The sequence below is a fragment of the Dipodomys merriami genome, unplaced genomic scaffold (assembly GCF_024711535.1).
Source record: "Dipodomys merriami isolate MVZ:Mamm:240054 unplaced genomic scaffold, mDipMer1.0.p SCAF_524, whole genome shotgun sequence".
NCBI classification, from domain to species: Eukaryota; Metazoa; Chordata; class Mammalia; order Rodentia; family Heteromyidae; genus Dipodomys; species Dipodomys merriami.
This window is the reverse complement of record NW_027206096.1, coordinates 322,312-340,249: the sequence shown is the minus strand read 5'-3', so window position 1 is coordinate 340,249 and position 17,938 is coordinate 322,312. Positions and strand designations below refer to the sequence as shown.

At 47.6% G+C, this 17,938-nt stretch overlaps 1 protein-coding gene across 3 annotated transcripts in view; it reads right to left on the bottom strand.

Moving 5' to 3' along the window:
• LOC138811393 (arf-GAP with SH3 domain, ANK repeat and PH domain-containing protein 2) overlaps positions 1–17,938 on the bottom strand; it is a 153,203-nt gene that overhangs the window by 72,415 nt on the left and 62,850 nt on the right. For all 3 annotated transcript variants that reach the window (XM_069999123.1, XM_069999124.1, XM_069999125.1), the window contains exon 3: positions 13,538–13,683. In XM_069999123.1, coding sequence (XP_069855224.1) covers positions 13,538–13,683 — 146 coding nt within the window. The remainder of the gene's footprint in view (positions 1–13,537; positions 13,684–17,938) is intronic.

Below are 17,938 nucleotides of genomic sequence, written 5' to 3'. Positions count from 1 at the left end.
GAGTTATTAAGGGCTAGGGTGTAGCTCAGTGGCAAAGCACTTGCCTAGCAAGTGCAACATCCTGGGTTCGATCCCCAGGACCAAAAAAAAAAGTGGGTGCTGTAGCTCAAGTGGTAGAGCACTAGTCTTGAGCTGAAGAGCTGAGGGACAGTGCCCAGGCCCAGAGTTCAGGCCCCACGATGGGACGGGATGGGACGGGACGGGAAGGAAAGGAAAGGAAAGGAAAAGGGAAAGGGAAAGGGAAAAGGAAAAGGAAAAGCAAAAGGAAAAGGAAAAGTTATCAACAGAGACTAAAGGTAGATCAGTGGTTGTCCAAAGCTAGATGAGATGAGAATGTCCTAGAATAGAAGAATGGTGAGAGGTCACTGGTGGTTTTCATTATATGTAAAATAAACTTCAGGAAAGCTGCCCATTTAAGAAAGGCATCGTTGCAAAGGTAAATGGAGAAAGCCTCAGGTGCTCCTGACCAGGGCCCTGTGCCACATACAGCTTCTGGGCATGTGCCACAGGGCAGACTTCCCAGGAACGGTCCCTGACCACCCTCTGTCTGGCCAAAGGGTGCAGAGGATCCAAGCATCCTGCAGCAGCTCCTGTGGCGGGGCGGGTGAGAGACTACAATCCTTCTCACTGTGTGGGAGAAGCTCAGGTGAACTGCTTTCCCCAAGTAATGGTCAGGAGAATGACCCACAACCAAAGAAGAGAGGACCATTCCCCGGCTTGCTCCAGCTGTTCCAGCCTCCTCTCCATGAGCTATGAAATCTTTATGGATCCATAGAGAGACCAGACCTGGGCACTCTCTCAGAATGCTCTTAGCTCCAAGCAAGAATCAGCACTGTCCTACACTCTGACTTATTCCAGATATGACCATTACAAAAAAATGGGCTTCTGAAACAACTAGCACACTGGAAAACAAATAATCAATCACTGCCAACCAATATGCCATCTGTTCAAGTAATTTTCCTTCCCTTTTCCTCTCTCCCTCTTCCTTTTCCTATTTTTGCTTTGCCAGAGCTCACCTGAATATGTCTGACAAGACAAGCCAGCCCAAGTCAGAGTCTATAATCTCACAAGTACAAACAAAGTGATTTGGTCAGCAGAACAGACAGCAGGTGTGGATGCTGAAGGTCAAGAACAAAACCATTATGTAATGACACAGCCGATGAGCAAAGCGGGCTAGAGTATGACCTCTGAAACCACCATGGTTTCATACTGTTCTTCCTAATTTTTATTTATTTGGCCTTAAAACTCCTTTAGTCTATTTCTACCACCTCCCACTTGGCTCAAAAGTCTCCCCTACCCCTCTGGTCACTGTTCCCTGGAACTTCAGGCCCACCCCAGGTGGGGCAGAGGCTGCATCTCTTAAACCTAGGCATCTAGCAAATCCTTGCCAGCTGACCTTGCCCAAGGTGTTGACTGCTGTGAAAGCCTAAAACTAGGATTCTAGAGTTGTCACTGCTCTTCACAAGTCACAGCTCTATTTTTTTAAAAAATTTTGTTAGAATCAGTTGTACAAGGGGATTTCATTTGGCATTTCCATTTATGCATATGATGTACCTTGACCAGACTCAACCCATCCATCTCCTTTCCTACCCTTCCCAAACCAAAACAAATGACGTATTTCACACAAGGACACAAAGTATTCTGGCCCCATTCCCTTTCCCTCCCCTCCCTCTCCTCTCCTCCCTCCCACTAGAATCCCCATCCAGGACGGGACCGTTTTTACTTTCTTGTACTTTTTTTTTTTTTAGTGTATACTAATAGTTCAAAAAGATTTTTTTTGAATAATCACATTTCACAAATGTGTATTTAAGACTTTAGTCAGACTGACTTCACATTTACTCTCAATTGTCCCATACCCCATTTTTCCCCTACACCCTCGATTCAACAGCTTTCAGAGTGCCATTTTGCTATCTTCATCTACATATGCAATATATTTCTGTACTGCTCACCCTCTAACACTCTTCCCCCATTCACCTCAAACAGATCCACAATTATAAACACAATACATACACACACACTTCTGTGTATTTTATTTATTTTTGTTAAATCTTTCAAGTCTAGCAGCTACAAACATACAAGCTTTGTCCTGAACTTGGCTTACTTTGCTTTAACATGAAACTCTCTAGTTGCAATTGTTTCCCTGAAATCAACATAATTTCATTCTTTTTATAGCTGGGAAGCAGTCTACTGTGTACATGTACCATATTTTTCTTGATCTATTCATCAGATATAGGGCATCTGGGCTGTTTTCATAGGCTGTCTATTGTAAACAGTGCTGTAATAAACAAGTGTCTCTGTTGTATTCACTGCCTCTATTGTATCTATGCTCCTTCTCCTATAAACCACAAGCAGTACTGCTGGATTCTATGTTGTTTTTAATTTATTGAGAAGCCTCCATGCTGATTTACACTCTCATCAACAGTGTAACAGGGTTCCTTTTCCCCTGCATCCTCACCAGTATTTGCTGTTTATCTTCTTGATGATGGCCATTCCAGCTGGAATGAGATGAAACCTCAGTGTTGTTTTGATTTCTTCTGTGGCCAGGGATATTGAGCATGTCATCAAGTGCTCATTGGTCATTTGTTGTTGTTCTTCTGAGAATTGTCTGTTCCGCTCATCTGCTCATTTATTAACTGCGTTGATTCTTTGGGAGTTGTTTTTGAGTTCCCTCTATACTCTTGTTATAAATCCTGTGTCAGATGTACAGCTGGAAAAGATTTTTCTCCCATTCGGTAGTCTGTCTCATTAGTCCAGTGACTATTTCCTTTGCTGTGCAGAAGTTTTTTCGTTTAGTGAAATCCCATTTGTCAATCTCATTTGCTGAGCTACTGAGGTTTTATTCAGAAAGTTATTGCCTATGCTAATATGTTCTACTGTTTTCCCTATTTTTACTTGTGGTAATTTCAAAGTTTCAGGGCTTATGCTAAAATCTTTGATCCACTTTGAATTGAGATGGTGGTCCAGTTTCATTCTTATTCGTGTGGATATTTAGTTCTCACAGTACCATTTGTTGAAGAGGCTATCTTTTCTCCAGTGTACATCTGGGATCCTTTGTCAAAAATCTGATAGCTGAACCAGTGTGGATTTATTTCTGGATTTTCTGTTCAGTTCCATGTCTGTTTTTATGCAAGAACCATGCATCTCTCTATTTTTAAGTAACAGCTAAAAGTCATCAGGCAGAATCTAGCTCCAGTACCATGAATCTAAAAAAAGAACAGATCTCCCCAGAGCTCTCCTCCAAAACCTTCAACTCTCTGGCTTTCCCTACAAAGATCTTTTTTTTTTTTTTTTCTGTCAATATATAGTGCAAAACATGGCCAAAGAATCTTATTTGAAACTCGTTTGTGTCACATCACTTATTTTAATTTGTAAGAATCTGGAGGGGGGGTGAAAGGATGACATTTTGAGATGAATAGTTTTCCCTTTCTTTTTTTTTTTTTTTTTTTTGGTCCGGTCGTGGGTCCTGAACTCTGGCCTGGGCCTGGGCGCTGTCCCTCAGCTCTTCAGCTCAAGGCTAGCGCTCTACCACCTGAGCCACAGCACCACTTCCAGCTTTTCTCTTTTTGGTTATGTGGTGCTGAGGAATCGAACCCAGGGCCTCAGGCATGCAAGGCAAGCGCTCTACCACTGAGCCACCTTCCCAGCCCCTCTTTTTAACTTGAGCTAATGCTGCCTGATCATAAGAGTTAATCGGGAAAATTCAAGGCTTCAAAGAAAGGCAGACCATCTGCTTACCATAGATAGGCAACACTTCTTGGTCAGAGGACAGAAGGCTGCATGGGACACCACACCTCCATGCTCAGTTAGTGGTGTTCTTAGCAATTTTCAGCATTAGTGAGAAGATGGAAACTTCATGAAACAGCCTTTGAGTGCTGGGAACTCACTCCACTTTTCCACCAGGGCCTGAGGCAGTGGTGACAAATTGTAGTGTGCTATCCATCAGAACATATACCAGCTACATGGGCCTCTGCCTTTGCACCAAATGAACCCCAGATTCCTCTGCTGCACTGGCCACCATTCAAGTGCCATGGCCACCCAGCGCAATTGCCCTATCACATGGAGAGATACAGCAGGCACTTCATACCACTGCAAGGGTCTACCGAGAGCTTGTGAGGCAGGCCTTCTGTGACTTGAGCCATACCTCCAGCCCTTAAGAAAAAGAAAATTGTGTGCCAATACTAGAGCTTCCTCACATGGCTACTTGACCACTTGAGCCATATTTCCTGTCCTTTCAAAAAAAATTAAGGTTCACATTGCTCAGCACCTCAAAGTGAATGAATCTAAGGGTTTTAAAAAATTAAGACAAGCCGGGCGCTGGTGGCTCACGCCTGTAATCCTAGCTACTCAGGAGGCTGAGATCTGAGGATTGCAGTTCAAAGCCAGCCCGGGCAGGAGAGACCGTGAGACTCCTATCTCCAATAAACCACCAGAAAACAGGAAGTGGTGCTGTAGCTCAAGTGGTAGAGTGCTCACCTTGAGCTGAAGAGCTGAGGGACAGCGCCCAGGCCCAGAGTTCAAGCCCCACGACCGACAAAAAAAAAAAAAAAAAAAAAATTAAGACAGCTTTGTTGAGGTTTAATTCATAAAATAACCAAACACATTTTATGTGTGTGGTTTAAGTTATGACACATAGATATCCGAGAAACCACTGCCAAAATTCAGACAGTGAATATTCGGACTTGCACGCGCCAAAACTCCTTCAGCCCTGGTCTTGAATAATCACTGATCTACTTAACTCCTGTCACCAGAGAATGGCTGGCATTTTCCAGAATTTTAGAGATGGTCTTCAGTATGAACTTCTCTCTTCTGACTCTTTTCACAAAGCTCTGGAAGCTGAGCATAATTACTTTGCTATTCCTTTGCATGACTGTATTCATGGTTCTTTCCTTTCTACTTGCTGTACAGGTACACCACAATTTCTTCACCCAAGTACCCTGACTGTCTCCAGTTGTTTCTAGTTTGGGTGCTACTATAGATATGCAAATGAAGGTGTGTGTGCGTGTGTGTGTGTGTGTGTGTGTGTGTGTGTGTGCGCACGCGCACGCGTGCGCACGCGCGTGCATGTGTGTCAGGATCTCCTAGACAGGCAAGGGCAGCCTTTTTATGAGGTGACATTTGAGCCGAGCGTGAAGGGTGTGAGGCAGGGGATACTGTAAGGCTGATGCAAGAACATTCCTAGAGGAAAAAACAGCCAACACCAAAGTTACATGGCGGAGTGGTCCTGACGGGCACAGGGTGTGCGTCTGAAAGAATGGGCACCCAGGCAGAAACACTTGGAGCAGCAGAAGGTACAAAGTAAAACAGCCTGAATAATCCAGAGTAGCACACGGCCACTCAATTTCACTGAACTCTCATGAGCATGTGGAGAAGTGGAAACTACCATCCCCCCTTAAGACACAGAATTAAATCATCTACTCTGTCCCCAGACCACACAACTAGAGGAGCGGAGTTGAATAGAGAACTCTGAAGCCAAAGTTCTTCCCTCTGCTTACAACTGAAGTGACTGAAAGCACCCTGGCCCTCCTAAGCGGAGGCTCATATCCAACTGGGCTGGCCAGGCTGGGCTGACTTGTGCTGCCAACAGGAGGCTTTCTCCATCACAGCTTCTTCTGGTCCCCTGACTGAAAAAAACCAGAAAACCTCATGGCAAAATCTTCTTCTGGGCCATTTTCATTTTTGCTCTGGCGTGCACTAGTCTAGCATCCGTGCACATGAAGGTGCGGACACGCACAGGTGGTGCACTGGTGACACCCTCCACAGAGGGCCTGTGAACACCAATGTGCCCTGTCCTGTGTCTGGAGGCAGAGCACTCTCATCGTTTGTTTAATTAAAACAGAAAGGAAACACTCAAGCCCACGTTGAGTGTTTAACCCAAGCTTTAGATCAAAAACAACCGCCTGCCAAAAACACTGGCAACTTTCACACCAGAGAGAGGAGAAGAAACCACTGACCTGGTTTCCAGTTTTCACACACTTCCCTGGCAGTCACGCTGCTTTGATCTTTCAGGTTGTAAGTGGAGAGAAAACAGTGACTTTCTGCTTCCTGCCCCCCACCCCCACCACCAGAATAAATGATGAGTCTGCACACAGGAGTCAGCCTACCTCAGAAGACCTTCTGAAGGCACAGCCGGAGAGGCGGCAGAACAAGGAGGAGTCCGGGATGCCTGCAGCCCGTGATTCCTACACCCCTGGGAGTGAATGTTCCATCAACCATCAACCAAGAATCTGAGTACCTTCCAAATGTGCAAGGTTAGAAACGACCTTCTCTAGGCTTGGCTAGACGGCGGCCTGCTGCCGTTCTGCGCGGGGAAAGTCAGCCGCGCCTGACAGTCAAAACCTCTAGGCAACAGTTCGCAAGGTGTAGCTCTGACAGAAGGTTCACATTACTAGGGGGCTTTTCCGGGGTGTGTGTCAGAAACAGTCCTGGTGTTTCAATCCACAGCTTCATGCTTGCTAGGCTCCCATTCCACTGGAAAACTTCTTAGAAATGCCCATTTCTAAGCATGCTAGTCAGTCACAGCACTCTGAGAACCTCTCTCCTGAGCCAGGTATCTCGGCCTTTACCATACCTGCTCTTTACCATGCTTACTCTTCAGTGACCTGCTCCACGGGATCCAGGCAAGTGTGCATTTCTAGGCGGTCCCAGGCAATTGCAGTGATGTCCTGTGGGTGCGGGGCCCGGACCCAGGGGGTGCCAACCAAACCAATTCTGAGTACCTTGTAGACCAAAACTGCACTGCACAAGTATCGGGGGTGAGCTGCTAAGTTTTAGATTTTAGTCTATGATCCACAAGCAGCTGGACATTCTCGCAGAAAAGGGAGTGCACGCAACAAAGGCAGGACTTCTGCGTTTATCTCTGTAGATTCCCTGCCGGCTCCCCTCGCTTGTGTTTCCTGACTACGCCTCCCTCACACTCTCTACTCCAGCCTTCCCATATAGATCTAGGTTCTGGCACATAAGCTGTTTCTTTCTTTTTTGGGGTGGGGGGGCACACAGTTTCTAAAAGAAGAGTTTGAGTTGAGGGTTTTGGTACATGACTATTGTCCCAGCACTTAGTAGTTCAAGGCTAGTCCCAGCTACACAGTCTTGAGGGGGGATGGGAGGGAGCAAGGACTAGACTGTAGCTCAGTGGTAGAGCACTTGTCTAAAATGCACAAGGCCCTGGGTTTGACCTTAGCACTAGGGGTGAATGGATGAGGAGTCAGAGGTCTCCATACAGAAGCAGCTGACTCTTGGACAGACTGCAACTGAGAAAGCACACCATGATGACAAGAAAAACAAACCCTGACTGAGTTCACTAATCCTCTCTAGTGACTCTTCTACCCCTCATGGCCCCCACACATTGGGGAAGGTGTGAAGACTGTTGTGTGTTTGTACACCTTGCAATCACACCATGTGAGGGGGAACTCAGCAAACCCGTAACAGCCCCTGGGACTCCCACCTCCACCCCAAAGGAGCCAGGGTCCAAATCCAAGGGGAGCCACTGCTTCCTGCTTTCAAGGCTGCTCCCCCAGGGGTGTCCACAGCCAGCAGAGCAGACAGTATATTCTAGAAAAAATTCAGACGAGCTACCAGAGCCTAATGCCTGTGTAGCATCAGCATGGACACAACACCAGGAGATGCCCAGGCCTTGTCTCTGTCAGCTTTCTTCCCTGTGCCCAAGGCCTCTGCAACCCTGACCTCTGCCACACGTTTTTCCTACAGACCACAGGAGTACAAGGTAGTACTGCCCCCACAAAGACACAGCATCAAATACAACCAAAACGTTCGTCTCTGACATCAGCTTTAACTTCTTGCTCTCATGGTTTGTTAAGGGTGGGTGAACATGAGTTAGCTCACAGCACTGGAAGTCTTTGTGCATCGAAGAGGAGGAATTTCCAGTTGATCATGGAGCCATAAGTATAAAGATAAAGCCTAAAAAACCAAGCTTTCCAGAAGCTCAAAGTAGGCAGCAGAAGATTTACCCATGTACTCTGCCCCCCTTAACATGCCTAGCCCTCACATCTCCTTAAAGCCCACCAATTCCCAACTCCCACCCAAGTTCTAACAAGCCATAGCATCTTTGTACACAGCACCATCAAACAAGAAACATCAGAGACAAGCACTAAAAACAGCAACTAGCTGGGGAAGAAACAAGAGTATTAAACAGCAGCTTGGCTCTGACCTGGAAACAGATGCTCCCACCAATCACAGGCCCTGGGCTCTAACCTGAAGGCAGATGTTCCACCAATCACAGGCCCTCGCCTCTGACCTGGAGGCAGATGTTCCACCAATCACAGGCCCTCAGCTCTGACCAGGAGGCAGATGTTCCCACCAATCACAGGCCCTCAGCTCTGACCAGGAGGCAGATGTTCCCACCAATCACAGGCCCTCAGCTCTGACCAGGAGGCAGATGCTCCCACCAATCACAGGCCCTCGGCTCTGACCAGAAGGCAGATGTTCCCACCAATCACAGGGCCTTGGCTCTGACCTGAAGGTAGATGCTCCCACCAATCACAGGCCCTCAAGAGCTTCTTCGGAGGTCAGCATAGTTGATGTCCAAACCCTTAACTAAAACTTCCTCCCAAAAGTTGAAGTTACAAAGAGTACCCTATTCTACTAAGAAGGATCAGTAAGACATATTAAAACATGGAATATTTTCAATAAAACAAGTTGCAAGGAAGGCTCTTTTGGTAGTAAGGTCTTTTGGTAGTAAGCTTTATTAAGGTAGAGGATCAGCCCAACCTTCCCCAAGCCCAACGGTGTTGGGACTGTGACAACAAAGCACCTCTGCTGGGCACCTCACACACGACAAAGCCAGAGATGCCTTTCATCCCAACAGACCAGGCTAGCCTGCAGCTAGTCTTCATACCTGGGTCACTTGCACAAGGCAAGTGACTTAGCAACAGGCTGTTTTGTGGAAGCGTGTGAGGAAACTGATTGCTCCATCCAGGACAGCAGCTCCAGCCTGGCCTGCATGGCTAGACCCTGCCTCCAACTCATGCTGGTCTTCCCCATGGAGCAGGAAGACCTTGAGTCCCTCTTCCAAGCCAGGTCTCTGCAGTCAGAGACAGAGACACTTAGCTGTGCAGCTATCCCCCATTGCAAGTCTGACACTAAAAAGCATTTGGGCAATCTCGCTGGGATTCTCACATCCATCTGGGAAGGGCAAAGAAGCTAAGAAACCGAGCTGGCTTTATAACCTCGTTAACATCGCACGGGTCCCACTTCTGGAACAGCCTGGCTTTGCCCCTGCCCTGCATGACTGTGGAGAATACTCACAGGCTTCACAGGAATCTCACCCACAAAGAAGAAAATCTCGCTTTGTATGAGGCCAGCTTTTTTTTTTTTTTTTTTTTGGATTGTGTTTCAACTGCATAAAAGCAGGCAGGTGGTAATTATTATTCTTTCTGGAATGTTAGCCATACAGAATGTTTTTTAAATGCCTGGGGGAAAGTAAGGGAAAGGCTTTGACAATATGAGACAGGACAGATGTGACCAAAAACTGGAATAAGAATGGTATACAAAATACCAAAAAAGGAGACTTCTCCTCCAATCAGCTCAGCAGCTTCTAGAAAATCAGGCCTGATGGGTGCTTTCAGGTTCAAAGAAGGTGTTCTCTGTCTTCATCTTTGCTGGGAAACAAGACCAATAATCCTAACTCCCTGAAGTGAAAGCTGAAATGAAAGCAATGCACACGGCCTCAGAGCCACCGCGGCCTGGAGTGACTAACTTCACAGATCCTAGCAGCTGTCAGCATTGCTGGGTGTGCGGGAGCACTTTACCCACACGCTCAGTCCATCCTGTGAGGCAGATGGACTTGTCTCATCCTTGAAAGATGAGGGGCCCAAGCCTGCGCTCCCTCCTTTCCTTCCCCAGAGAGTTGACAAGAGGCTTTGGTTCCTTTCAATGTCACAGTACACAAACAAGTTAGGGGAGAGGGTCTTTTATTTTATTATCTTTATTGATATTTTATTTATTTACATTACATTTATTTATATTTTATTATTATTGCTTTTTTCCCCCAGATAGGCTGAACTTGAACTCAAAACTCCCCTGCCTCAGTCCTCCTGAAAGTCTATCACTACACTCATTAAGTTTGGCATTTGAAGGCCTAGATGTGAGTCCCAACTCTGTCCACTAGCGAAGAGCCTGAAACTTACTCAGGCTACACACCTGACATTCCAATGGAAGTCATACAGGCTGTTCTGCACCAGACACAAGGGGGACAGAATATCCCTAATGCCCCACTTAACACACCACAAGGCTCACCACCTTGATCTGAGGCTGCCAGAACTCAGAAGCTGACAGCAACTTGGACTTGCCATGTCTGAAGAACCGTAAGCAGCTATGCCACAGGAAGGTGAGCAACATACTAGTCACCGCATCCAAGAGGTGAAAAAAAAAAAACAAAAACCGAAGACCTGCTTTGGGTTAATTGTGCAGCTGACCACAAAACTGAAATCAAGCCAGTCTGCTCCAGACTCCATGATGTGGGATGGTATCGGCAGCCCTATACCAGCAGGCACCGCCAAAAGTAGCCGAGCACTCTGAGCTTCCCCAGGGCTCTGTACATCACCCTGGGCCTCCACTAGCCACTCTACAAGGTGAGGGAACACCGACTCTCCTTATGGAATTGTTACAAGGCTTAAATAAGCTAAAGTAGGCTATCTTCCACACACAAAATCAGCTGTGAAAGTTCAGGTACAGAGAGCAGGCTGACCAAAGGTAAAGAAGCTCATTCCTGAGGGTGAAGGACCGAGCACAGCCCCTGCTGCCTGGGCCCAGCATCCTTGCTGTCCTGGGCCCAGCATCCTTGCTGTCCTGGGCAGGCTGCTTCGGCAGCTCCTGCTCAGCACCCCTCCAGACACCCAGCCATCTTCCCCAAGTGCCTTTCACCGCTGTCTTCCTGCAGTGGGACTGTGCTTCCTCCTTCTCAGCTTCACTTGTCCTTTTGCTAAAGCACATCTTGTAAAAGTTTCAGAGTAAAGGCTGGTGGCTAGCGAGTAAACTTTTTGAACATTGCTTCTCTATTTTTTTTCCCTGGTCCTAGGGCTTGAACTCTGGGCCTGGACACTGGTCCTGAGTTTTTTGTGCTCAAGGCTAGCACTCTACCACTAGAGCCACAGTTTCACTTCTGGCTGTTTTGGTGATTAATTGGAGATAAGAGTCTCACAGACTTTCCTACCCAGGTTGGCTTCAAATTGATATCCTCAGCTTTCAGCCTCCTGAGTAGCTAGGATTAGGCAGGAGCCACCAGCACCTGGCTTGCTTCTCTACCTAGTATCATCTTTAGATCTATGCTCCAGCTCATCTGGCTGGGCATATGTCCAGGTAAAGCTGTATTTGAGATTTCATAGCATTGTTCCACCTCTTACAGCATTTCCAGTACTGCTACTGAGTAGTCCACAGCCTCTCTGATTCTGAACGTTGTGTACTGGAGGTTTTGAAGGTCTTCTGTTATTCCACTGAGCTGCCTTGGAGTAGGTCTATTCCCTTACAGCACTGAACACGTGGGACTGCTCGTGCTGTTGGACCGTGGGTGTCAATTTTATGTTTCCCACATAACTTCTTTCTTTTTTAAAAAAAATCTGTTTTCCAAGAGATTTCTCCTACTCTGATGCTTCTTGTTGGAGAGTGTGCGTGTGTCCATCATAGGGCTTGAACTCAGGAGCTGGGCACTTGTCCCTGAGCTTTTTTGCTCACAGTTTCACTTCTGGGTTTTGTTGTCTTTTTTGTATTGTTTCGATTTTTGCTGATTAAGTAAAGAGTCTCAGGGACTTTCTTGCCTGGACTGGCTTCAAACCATGATCCTCAGATCTCAGCCTCCTGAGTAGCTAGGATTACAGGTGTGAGCCACCAGCATCTGGCCCTTCCTGTTCGGCTTTTTTTTATTTTTGGTTGGTCATGGGCCCCAAACTCAGCCTGGGCGCTGTCCCTCAGCTCTTCAGTTTAAGCTAGCGCTCTACCAGGTGAGCCATAGTGCTACTTCTGCCTTTTTCTGTTTATGTGGTGCTGAGGAATCAAACCCAGGGTCTCACGCATGCAAGACAAGCACTCTATCACTGAGCCATCTTCCCAGACCTCGTGTTTGGATTTTAACTTTACATTTCTTTGTATTACCGGTCTCTACCACCCACCATTTTCATTAAGAACCAGTAGCTTGTCCTCTCCTGTGCAGACACAAAGTCTCTGTTATTTTTCCAGGAAATGAAATAGAGCTTCTTTGTTTTCTCCTGCTCTTCACATGCTCTCTTTCCCCCACTGTTTATCCCAGTTTCTGTCACTCATTTGTACCTCACAAGGAAGCAGTCAGTGGCAGACTGGCCATTCTACGTGTGTGGAAGGGACCTCACCGAGGGCTGGAGATCACGTCTGACTTCTCCCAGGGCTCTCCACCGTGTTGCCATCTAACAGCTTTACCCCAGGATCATGCAATTTCTCAATCCTGCACTCTTTCCTCCCTGGTGGTGAGCCCCACCTCTGCACGTCTACCAGAATCTGGGGGTGACAACTCCACTGTTCAGCACACAGGTTGCCACCCTGTGTGGACCTGGGATAGAGGGCAATGAACTCGATCAGAGTCCCAGAGATTTCAAACTTGTCTCCAAGTAAAAAATATAACCAGAGTGGCAACTTTTTATTTTTACCATTTCCAATGGAAATATTTACAAGTGAAGAGGGAACAGAGACCAAACGCCTTGGTCTTGCTCTTTGCCCCGTGATAGTTAAGGCAAGGGCTATGTCCTGGTCTCTGCCCTTCCAAGGCCAGACTTACAAACCCACTACCACATACACATCTCACTTGCTACGAGCTCACTGAGAAGGGAAATGAGAACAGCATGCTTGCTACAGAGAGCGCATGACAAGCTCCTGCGGGTCCTCTGAGACCCTCAGGAGCAGCTGGGGAAGACAAACAGGAAGAGGCGCCAGTGATCCCCAGGCCCGTGCCGCTGAGAAGACACAAGCAGCCCTCTCACTGTCCGGGACAGAATTCGGTTCCCACAGCGAGGACACACAGGGCCGCTCGCCAGGCCCTGCCACCGGCCTTCCTACCAGCTCTGTTTTCGCTCACTCAAGAAGCGAGGTAATGCTTTCCATCCTCCCTTCGTAGCCTACACTTGGGAGCGTAAGAAGCCTTTAAATATTCATGGAAATTTCTGTACTTTGATTATAGGTTACCTTGCTGTGTAAGATGGGTCTGAAGCATATTTATTAAATATTACCAGTTTGAATGTCTGCTATAATTACCAGAAACAGAGACTATTCCACACAGGATAGAAACTGTAAGAATTGAAGCCAGAGGCCCGTAGGAAGATGAATATATTTACCCATTCTGCCCGGCAGTTGTGCACTTTTAAAATGCCAAGTTGAATTTAAGAAGTTGTGTTAAGAGTAAAAATTAGTGTTACGCTTTGTGCGACCTTGATGCAATGCATGCCGGAGATAGGGGAGCACGCGCTGTAACTGAGCCCCGTGGAGCCCCCCCCCCCCCCCCGGCCAGCCACCCGCCCTCCAGTTTCCACGCCAAGACTGCACGGGCACCATGGCCACTAACCAGGTTTTTGAAGAGCGCCGTCAGCTCCTTGGTGAACACGGAGAATTTCAGGAATGCACTCCCTAAATCCGGGTCATCTCTGCACACACAGTTGCCCCCGAACTTCTCCAGAGCCTGGGTATACTGTTCCTCGTTCTCCACGTGTGCTGGAAGAGAAGGGAGGGTTCGTTAGTGTACCCAGCACTCTGCCCCCCGTCCTTCTCTGTTGTGAATCATACCACGGAAAAGTCGACTTACAGGAAGAAAAGTAATGCTGATAGCCTAACAAGCCACCGTGTCACTAGGAAGTCTTAAAAAGCAGCAAGGTAGGTTCGGAGGCAAGAGCACAATCCAGGTTGACAGGCCATAGCAGACCAGGTGATACTCCCAGACACCCTCCCCCGCCCCTCCCCCTACACACACACCTCCCAGGCCTCTTCCTCCACCATCAATGACCACAAAAGGCCCAGCCCACATTCCCCAATCTCCTCTAAAAACTCAGTAAGAGATGATTGGCTCCTTCCCAGCTGAAGCTCAGGTCACACATTCAGAACCAAACACTCTTCACACAGGGACAGAAGCCTGAAGAGTCTAGTGCGGATCTTGTAAACACAGGAGAAAATTAACACAGGAGAAAATTAACCGGGGCAGAAAAGTCTGTGAGACTCATCTCCAAAAAAGGCTACTCAGAAAAGGCTGGAAGTGATGTTATGGCTCAAGTGGTAGAGTGTTAGCCTTGAGTAAAAAAGCAGCTCAGGGACAGTGCCCAGGCCTGAGTTCAAACCCCAGGATCGAGGGAAAAAGAAAGGCCTGCTGCAATATGAAGGAGGAGATACAAGGGAAACAGCACGGGGCATAGAACCAACAGCAGGACCAACATGTCACTTACATGGAGCACGACATTTGTGTTTTCTAAATTTCAGGACATGACAGGAAGTTTGGGACTCAAAGAGACCAAAAAACTTAGCCTGGGAAGCAAAGCTGAGGGCAGTGGCTGGGCTTTAAACCCAATATGTGTGATCCGTCAGCACACCCTTTTCCCCCCTGCCCCACTAGAGTGTTTTTAAAGTTAAAAACAGTTTAACCTTGCCCAAAACAAAAGCACCCAAGTTTGGGGATTTTACCTTTTCTTTCAGGTGGATCAATAATACCTTCTCCTTTGCTAATTATACCTCTAAAATGTGTGGCTCACAGTGCAGGGCAGGTCCTTGCAAGCCACATACTATTTTTTAACTATCTCAGAGTTAGTGGTCAAGACACAGGCAGTCCAGTGTGGCTTCAGCACAGAGCTGAGGGCTGCAGCAGACACTGGCTGCTGGGAAGAGCCACGTGGTGGGAGAGGCGAGAAAGCCAGCTCCCTGCCCTGCGTCTTCCCCGGCTTGTTCCATCGGCGGCTGGGCTTCCCAATGATGCTGAAAGGGAAGGTGCAGTAGATGTTTCCTTCCCGAGCAAATGAAGTGAAGCATCAAGCCAGAAGCCCCTGAGCATCTTCCTGAGATGCCCGGGATGGCACACTGTGAGAACAGAGATCCTCCAAAAGTACAGCCACCAACTCACTGCTCCACATCGCCCCAAGCTGGAGATTTTCCTACTAGTAACAGAAAGTAGTTGAGTTGCTTTTATCTTTTTATCAAAAACAAACTTAAAATGGGAACCTAAAAAAAAAAAAAATAGCCTGGGAATCAAGTGTCTGGAAAGGTTCCAAACCGGGTCTATCTGTTTTTTTATTTATATCATTGTAAAAGCTGTTCCCAGCGAGCTCACTGCCCTGCACCCCTCCCCCATTCAAATATATCTTGCATCCACTTCTTATTCATGATTCAGGGCCAAGAACCTCTCAGCCAGGAGAAGATCTGGGAGGTGAGAATCTGAGTTGTCAAGGCTAGCCTAGAGAACCTACATCTTCCCAGTTCTATCCAATAGATCCTTATTTTCTACTCTTCATTGCACAAAACCCATCAATACATCCAAAGGGTGAACTAAGAGAATCCCACAGAAATCAACCATGAGGCCAGCAAGTACCTGCCCGGGCTAAGTTTAAAGGTAAGAGTTAGGTTTGTTGTGTGCTTTTTAGTTTACCTGATTCTGTTCTTTTAGACACTATCAAGAAGGCCCAGTGCATATGGTTTAAGCAAAACTGAATGACCTAAAAGGAACAAAAGGCAGCATTACTCCTCCTTCACGGGCTACACACACGTGCAACCGGCCAGATCAAAGAGGCCCAGCACAGCAAGGAGGCAGGCCACCGCCCGTGCTGCCAAGAGGGGGTTCCCCGCAGTGCGCCTGAGCTGCCCTCACTTCCAACACACATGTCTCATTCATTACTTCCAGCGTAGCTTCAGGGCTATGATGGAGATGGAAGCCTTCAGAAAAAAAGACAGGCAGTCGTGCGTGCATTCACCACTTACGGGGTGCCCAGCACTGGGGTATTTGGGCTGAGCCTTCAAGGATGGTAGGAATGGCCAAGTGGGAACAGGGGGGAATCAGGGGAACACCAGAGTGTCCCTCGTGCTCAGCATGTGTTAACACTTCCTCTCTCAGGGCTCCTGTCTGCACGAGCTCTCAGCTCTGAGACAGCACAAGCCTCCTGTCCCCACCTCCCTGGAGCAGTCCGTGTCCGCTACCGGGTCCTGTCACTGTAAGGATCCTGAAGGAGGAATACTCAGGGCCCTCTCTTTACAGACAGAGAAGCCAAGCCCAAGGGAGGGGTTGGTGCCTTCACCGAGGTCACACAGCTATCTGCAATGGAGCTGCAACACAACATAGGTTTTCTAACTTGCTACCCAATGCTCTTCCTCTATGCTAGCCATTGCTTTCCACGTTTGCTCATCACCTTGTCATTATCCTTGCTGGAGGGAGAATAAGACAAGGTTACAACTTTCCAGACAAGCACACAAGCTGTTAGCCCAAATACCAAGTGTCATGACCATCAAGAAAGCAAAAGGAATCGGGGGGGGGGGGGGCAGGGGGAAGGGGGTTGTTCCCTAACCTGAGAGCCACTAGGCCCCAGCCTCCCCTGGGCGGTCCAGCCCTCTGCTCCAGGCCAGACCACAGCTACCTGGAGACTGGCTGAGTAAAGAGCGTCTGCTGGGACAGCACCTTCCAGCCACCCACCCAGCTTGTGAAGGGAGCACCAAGGAAAGAGGGATGTGCTCCACAGCAGCAGCTCTGTAAACACTCTCCACGTGACGATGATGATGATGAATATTCAAATGTGTACCACATTTTACATAAGGCTGCTCTGCAGAGACCACGCCACAGTGAGAGCCGCATATCAACTGGTTTGAGATCTAACCTGTGGCTCCCAATCTGAAGGAGAACAATGTCCTAAAACCTGAGATCATCTCATTGCTTACTAGGATCTCTCTTTCCTTGTTCTGTCCCATGAGAGAGCCATTTTTAGACTTTATTTCCTGAGGCATGCTAGATGAACGGCTGAAAAACCCTCCCAGTTCACAATCTAGTAACCTGTATTAAAAGTCCTAAAAACAATTGGGCCACTCAATGATGCCACTTCCAGTAATCTATCCTTAGTCAAGGTTACCAAAGTGTGTGGGTACAGGACCATCTGTAGTGACAATAGAAAAGGCCCCAAGGAGAGGAGGTCGCTAAGGAACAGTGTATCTATACAGCAGGATGAGGCTGCTTTTAAAATGCAGATGTAGGAATAGAAGACAGAATGCTGAATTTAAAGTTGGATATTTAGTCAACATTGTAGAACAGAAAATGCATAGCGGGGGGCTGGGAAGGTGGCTCAGTGGTAGATCACTTGCATTGCATGCATGAGGCCCTGGGTTCGATTCCTCAGCACCACATAAGCAAAAAGAAAAAAGCCGGAAGTGGCGCTGTGGCTCAAGTGGTAGAGTGCTAGCCTTGAGCTAAAGAGCTGAGGGATAGTACCCAGGCCCAAAGTTCAGGTCCCACAACCGGACCCGCCCCCCCCCAAAAAAAAAAAGAAAAGAAAAGAAAATGCATAGCGGAGGCTCAAAGGAAAACTCATCAAAATGCTAAAGGAACAATGGTGGTTAAAAAAAAAAAAAAAAGCAAGAACCCAAAGCTGTATCCGATGTTTGGTAAGTAGTGGCGTGCACTATCCAGAGCCACGCTGTCTGGGCATTATTTTATGTCTCTGGAGGTAGGTGTTTCACAGGTGAGGAAAGAGGCTGCAGGTGCACAATCAGCACAGGCCCCCAAATTGGGCAAAGACAGCTCACATCTATAATCCTGGCTACATCGGAGGACAAATAGCTTAAACCCATCTGAAACCATAGCTGAGTGTGGTGATATGCTCTGGTCATCCTAGCTTCCCTGAAGGCTGAAATCAGGAGGCTCATAGTTCTAGGTCAACCCCAAGCCGAAAGGTCCATGAGACTACTGCATTAACAGAAGAGTCTGGATATAGCGGTACATACCTATCATCCC